General features: G+C 42.4%; 1 protein-coding gene across 3 annotated transcripts in view; it reads right to left on the minus strand.

Moving 5' to 3' along the window:
• Positions 1-4052, minus strand: part of LOC115114557 (RB1-inducible coiled-coil protein 1-like) — a 22148-nt gene extending 18096 nt beyond the window's left edge. For 2 of the 3 annotated variants that reach the window (XM_029642907.2, XM_029642906.2), the window contains exons 1-4: positions 3673-4051; positions 2119-2251; positions 1878-2004; positions 1523-1693 (exon numbers count right to left, since the gene is read on the minus strand). In XM_029642907.2, the coding sequence (XP_029498767.1) occupies positions 1523-1693; positions 1878-2004; positions 2119-2189 (369 nt within the window). In that variant the 5' untranslated portion in view covers positions 2190-2251; positions 3673-4051. Of the gene's footprint in view, positions 1-1522; positions 1694-1877; positions 2005-2118; positions 2252-3672 lie in introns of all 3 variants that reach the window. The other variant, XM_065013490.1, reaches the window with a different exon arrangement.
• Positions 4053-6845: the final 2793 nt, after the last annotated feature.

The following is a 6845-nucleotide window of genomic DNA, read 5'->3' on the forward strand; positions in this document are numbered from 1 at the left end:
GCTCTCGAGCGGCTACATGTTCTTCACCATACAGCCATCAGACATCCACCAAATCAAAGTTTATTTGTCACATGCTTACTTACAGGCTCTAACCAATAGTGCAACAAAGGTATTAGGTGAACAACAGGTAGGTAAAGAAATAAAACAACAGTAAAAGACAGGCTATATACAGTAGCGAGGCTATAAAAGTAGCGAGGCTACATACAGACACATGTTAGTCAGGCTGATTGAGGTAGTATGTACATGTAGATATGTACATGTAGATATGATGAACAGAGTTAAAAAAGTGACGGGTGGCGGGACACAATGATAGCATTATGTGTGGGAGCACTGATAAACATGAATGTATAGTTAAAGTGAGCGATAAAAGAGGGGATTGGCGGGTGGTGGGTGGGACACAATGCAGATAGCCCGGTTAGCCAATGTGTGGGAGCACTGGTTGGTCGGCCCAATTGAGGTATTATGTACATGAATGTATAGTTAAAGTGACTATGCATATATGATAAACAGAGAGTAGCAGCAGAGTAAAAAGAGGAGTTGGGGGGGGCACACAATGCAAATAGTCCAGGTAGTCATTTGATTACCTGTTCTGGAGTCTTATGGCTCGGGGATAAAAACTGTTGAGAAGCCTTTTTGTCCTAGACTTGGCACTCCGGTACCACTTGCCATGCGGTAGTAGAGAGAACAGTCTATGACTGGGGTGGCTGGGGTCTTTGACAATTTTTATGGCCTTCCTCTGACACAGCCAATGCTCCTTAAAGGACACATCACTGCACTCTATACTCCTCTGTAAACGGGTCATCTCTGTATAACCGTCTCAAGACCCACTGGTTGATGCTTATTTACAAAACCCTCTTAGGCCTCACACCCCCCTATCTGAGATACTTACTGCAGCCCTCATCCTCCACATACAAGACCCGTTCTGCCAGTCACATTCTGTTAAAGGTCCCCAAAGCACACACACATCCATGATCGCTCCTCTATTCAGTTCACTGCAGTTAGCGACTATAACGAGCTGCAAACACACTCTCAAACTGGACTGTTTTATCTCAATCTCTTCATTCAAAGACTCAATCATGGACACGCTTACTGACAGTTGTGGCTGTTTCACGTGATGTATTGTTGTCTCTACCTTCTTGCCCTTTGTGCTGTCTGTGCCCAATAATGTTTGTACCATGTTTTGTGCTGCTACCATGTTGTGTTGCAGCCTTGCTATGTTGTTGTCTTAGGTCTCTCTTTATGTAGCATTGTGTTGTCTCTCTTGTCATGATGTGTGTTTTGTCCTAAATATTTATTTATTTTTAATCCCAGCTCCAGTCCCCGCAGGAGGCCTTTTGCCTTTTGGTAGGCCGTCATTGTAAATAAGAATTTGTTCTGAACTGATTTGCCTAGTTAAATATAGGTTGAATAAAAAATAAAATACCCTTATTTTAATATTGAGTATGGTAAAACAAGGTAGAGCGACATTGATGGCTTATTTTGAGAAAGTAGTAACTAGACCAGAAAGCAACAAAACATTTACCACAGCAAGTTGTGTTCGCGAGGCAACGGTGTGAAAGACTGCTGGCATCATTAGTGACTCCTCCACCTTGAGCTCCATCTCATTCTCAATAGAGAAGGTGGTTTTCGGGATAGTCGGAGCCCGGTCACACAAAATCATCTCTTTGTTGAACAGGAATATGGGGTTGGTGTCCTGGGAAACAAAATCAATGTGTCAACTTTACACATCTGGAATTATGACGTCCTTTTTTTTTTGTCTTTCACAGAAAACTGCCACCAATCAAGTCAAAACCATCTCCTTTCTGCAACACAATCCACACCAAAAACACACAATCACCTCCAAAAACACACAATAATTCCAAATGATACCAATTTACCGTGCCAGCACTGTAGCTGCAGACACGCCTCTCTGCAACCATACACTCCCCTCCATTCACAACCAGGACTTGATGCTGGGTTGCAATCTTGTACTTGACCTGGATGGCATGTTTGAGGTCCAACACTCTGCAAGAAGACAGGTTCAGAGGATGTTTTAATTTTCGCACAAATTACATTTTCCATAGAGACTAGTAGAAAATGGATAAGGATAATCTGAAAGATTAAATAAATGGGTCTTACGTTTGGACAGCAAGTTCTGTGTCAAATGTCAGAGTGCTTCCATTGTTGACCTGGAATACATACAACTTCATGTTGAATCCTCCAGCGATCTTTACACTCTTTTATCTTGATCATTTAGTCATTCAACACCATCCTGTGAAGATAAAAATATGTATTAATAGCTAGGTATTTACTTTTGGTTGTGATTTTCTATACTGTTTACTATTCATACTACTGGAAGCTACCTTAGAGATTTATTGACACATAAACCACAATCTCTAGCTAATTTTCTTTGAAAGACAGTGGTCCTGTACAGGTAAAAAACTAATCCCAAAAAGATCATTACAAACTGGATGGTTCGAGACCTGAATGATTGGCTGACAGTTGTAGTATATGAAAAAACATTTATATTTACTGGTCTAATTACGTTGGTAACCAGTTTATAATAACAATAAGGCACCTCAGGGGTTTGTGATAGAAGGTCAATCAATATACCATCGCTAAGGGCTGTGTCCAGGCACTCCGCGTTGTTTCGTGTTTAAGAACAGCCCTTAGCCTGGTATATTGTCCATATACCACACACCCTTGGGTCTTATTGAGAAGATAACTAAAAAGCAGCCACACATGTGGAGCTTCTAACCTAAACTAATTCAGTAGTTGCTTGAACTCAACTAAAGAATGTTTATTTCAATTTGACAGCATCTGGCTAGTTCCAAAATGAATAGACGCTGCTACTTTCCTAGTTGGGCAAACGTTCATTGTCCAGCAAAATTATTATCAGGCGAAATGTACAATTAGACACTCACTAACTAGGCAGTCAGGGGGGTTAGCTACAGGCTGAGTCATGGTGGCTACTAGCTAGCAAGCAAAAGCTAACGTCGGCGAACTACATTGTAAACAAGACTGAGGACGCCTGTCTCACATTGAAACTGGTCTAGAAACAACAAGCAATATGGCTAGCTGCCAACTAAATTAGAGGTTTGATCAGCCAAACACAACAGACACGTAAAAACATTTGAAATACGCCCCGAGCTAGCGAACACACTGTGTACGTTAGCAAACTAGCTAACATGGCACGCACCATCGGGGATAAATCAATTATTTGTCTACATGTGAAACATGCCCGTATGGCTCTCCGCGGATCAAATACGAAGCCTTGACACCGTCGGCGGTGGCTAGCAAGCTTTAAAGTTAACTCGCTATGCCTGCGTAATAGACCATTAACGTTCGTAACTAACGCTAGCCAGCTATCTTGAAGTCAAGGTTGGACAAATAAAAGGCAAAGAAAAGTACGAACTAAAGACAAGTTTATATCGATATAGCTATTTGGTTAATGAACTAACTAATACATGTCTTAAATCCCTTTCCTCTGATGCTTCTCAGGAACTTAGCGTTGGCAGACGTTGCCTAACCACTACCTACTGTTAGCTAGTTTAGCTAACGTTGGCTAACTAACTAGCGTTATATTTCTGCAAGTTTACAACCATGACAGTGAATGGGTCCGCAAAGTGCCCTATCCTATTTATATAAACGTTACATGACTGACATGTGTCTAACAATAAGACAAACTCTTACCTTTTTTGTTTAATCCCATCTCCTCCTCCGCCTTGGCGAGCTACCGGTAGCATGCTAATTTAGCTAGCTAGCTTGGTTTAGAATTAACGGCATCGAGTTAGCTGACGTTACAAGCTAGCTGGATTTAGAAAGCTAGCCGACAATATAGCTAGCTGTGTGGAATGATTATAGCTAGTCTGACTCAATCTTAGTTTTTACGATCGATTCATATTGCTCTGTAACTACACATTTGCATGGTTTGTTACGGGTATCTTTTTTTGCCCAGGGTTATGTGACAAGACTTAAGGTTTATTTAAAGTAACGTTAGCTAGCAAGCTAACACCCTACTCTGCAGCTGTGTTTTGTTGTTGTCTTCGTCGTCACTGCACAGCAAGGTGCATTCTGGGAGAAGAAAAAGTAATGGCTGTGTTTTTGCTGCAACATGTGAAGGGGTGTGGTAGAGAGAGGCTCCACATAAACTGGGGACCTTTAATTAATTATCTACCCCACCAATTTGATAATCCAACGACAAACACATATGGCATTGTATGTAGAGATTGCTAACTCTCCACCTCCAATACATATTTGACATTGTATGTACTTTTAGCAGATACTCTTATCCAGAGAGACTTACAGGAGCAATTAGGGTTACATGCCTTGCTCAAGGGCACATCAACATATTTTTTTTCACCTATTCGGCTCAGGGATTCAAACCAGCGACCTTTTGGTTACTGGCCCAACACTTTTTACTGCTAGGCTACCTGCCTGCCTACACATTATACTTGAAATCAGACATCCATGCAGCATTAGCATATATTAAAAAAAAAAAATACAGAATTTCAAATTTCTTTAAATATGGCAGACATGTCACTGGATTCAGGTTCACAGTCTTTCCTGGAGAACCTGTCTAAATGACTGCCGCCCCGTAGCACTCTGACGGACTTCCTGACGGGCCGCCTCCAGGTGATGAGGGTAGGAAACAAAACACCTGCCATGCTGACCCTCAACACGGGGGCCCCTCGGGTGCGTGCTTAGTCGCCTCCTGTACTCCCTGTTTACACAAGACTGTGTGTCCGCCCACGACTCCAACACCATTAAGTTCGCTGACAACACAACGGTGGTATGGCTGATCACCGACAACGATGAGACGGCTTATAGGGAGGAGGTCAGTGACCTGGCAATGTGGTGCCAGGACAACAACCTCTCCCTCAACATCAGCAAAACAAAGGAGCTGATCGTGGACTACAGGAAACGGAGGGGTGAGCACGCCCCCATCCATATCGACAGGGCTGTAGTGGAGTGGGTTGAGAGCTTCAAGGTCTTTGGTGTCCACATCATTAAGGAATGAACATGGTCCACACACACCAACACAGTTGTGAAGAAGGCACAACAACATCTCTTCCCCCTCAGGAGGCAGAAAATATTTGATTTGGGCCCTCAGATTCTGAAAAGGTTCTACAGCTTCACCATTGAGATAATCTTGACTGTCTGCATCACCGTATGGCAACTGACCGCAAGTGCGTATAGCCTAGTACATCACTGGGGCGAAGCAAGCTCCCTGCCATCCAGGACCTCTATACCAGGTGGTGTCAAAGGCTCAAAAAAATAGTCAAAGACTCCAGTCACCCAAGTCATAGACTGTTCTCTCTGCTACTGCATGGCACGTGGTGCCGGGGTACCAAGTCTGGAACCAGCAGGACCCTGAACAGCTTCTACATCTAAGCCAAAAGACTGCTATATAGTTAACCAAATAGCTACCCTGACTAGCTGCATTGATACTTTTTGCACTAAATCTTTTGACTCATCACATACACTGCTGCTGTTTATTATATGTCCTGCTGCCTAGTCACTTTACCCCTACCTATATATACTGTACATATCTACCTCTATTACCTTGTACCCCTGCACATCGACTCGGGACTGGTACCCTGTGTATATAGCTAAGTTATCGTTACTCATTATGTATTTATTCCTTGTGTTATTTACAGTTGAAGTCAGAAGTTTACATACACCTTAGGCAAATACATTTAAACTCAGTTTTTCACAATTCCTGACATTTAATCCTAGTAAAAATGTCCTGTCTTAGATCAGTTAGGATCACCAAGTTATTTTAAGAATGTGAAATGTCAGAATAATAATATAAAATTATTTATTTCAGCTTTTATTTCTTTCATCACATTCCCAGTGGGTCAGAAGTTTACATATACTCAATTAGTGTTTGGTAGCATTGCCTTTAAATTGTTTATCTTGGGTCAAACATTTCAGGTAGCCATCCACAAGCTTCCCACAATAAATTGGGTGAATTTTGGCCCATTCCTCCTGACAGAGCTGGTGTAACCGAGTCAGGTTTGTAGGTCTCCTTGCTCGCACACTCTTTTTCAGTTCTGCCCACAAATTGTATATGGGATTGAGGTCAGGGCTTTGTGATGGCCACTCCAATACCTTGACTTTGTTGTCCTTAAGCCATTTTGCCACAACTTTCGAAGTATGCTTGGGGTCATTGTCCATTTGGAAGACCCATTTGCGACCAAGCTTTAACTTCCTGACTGATGTCTTGAGATGTTGCTTCAATATATCCACATAATTTTCCTCCTTATGATTCCATCGATTTTGTGAAGTGCACCCGCACAACATGATGCTGCCACCCCCGTGCTTCACGGTTGGGATGGTGTTCTTCGGATTGCAAGTCTCCCACTTTTTCCTCCAAACATAACGATGGTCATTATGGCCAAACAGTTCTACTTTTGTTTCATCAGACCAGAGGACATTTCTCCAAAAAGTATGAACTTTGTCCCCATGTGCAGTTGCAAACCGTAGTCTGGCTTTTTTATGGCGGTTTTGGAGCAGTGGCTTCTTCCTTGCTGAGCGGCCTTTCAGGTTATGTCGATATAGGACTCGTTCTACTGTGGATATAGATACTTTTGTACCTATTTCCCCCAGCATCTTCACAAGGTCCTTTACTGTTGTTCTGGGATTGATTTGCACTTTTCACACCACAGTACATTCATCTCTAGGAGACAGAATGCGTCTCCTTCCTGAGCGGTATGATGGCTGCGTGGTCCCATGGTGTTTATACTTGCGTACGATTGTTTGTACAGATGAACGTGGTACCTTAAAGCATTTGGGCATTTCTCCCAAGGATAAACCAGACTTGTGGTAATTTCTGAGGTCTTGGCTGATTTCTTTTGATTTTC

This window comes from Oncorhynchus nerka, linkage group LG9b, assembly GCF_034236695.1.
Source record: "Oncorhynchus nerka isolate Pitt River linkage group LG9b, Oner_Uvic_2.0, whole genome shotgun sequence".
NCBI classification, from domain to species: domain Eukaryota; kingdom Metazoa; phylum Chordata; class Actinopteri; order Salmoniformes; family Salmonidae; genus Oncorhynchus; species Oncorhynchus nerka.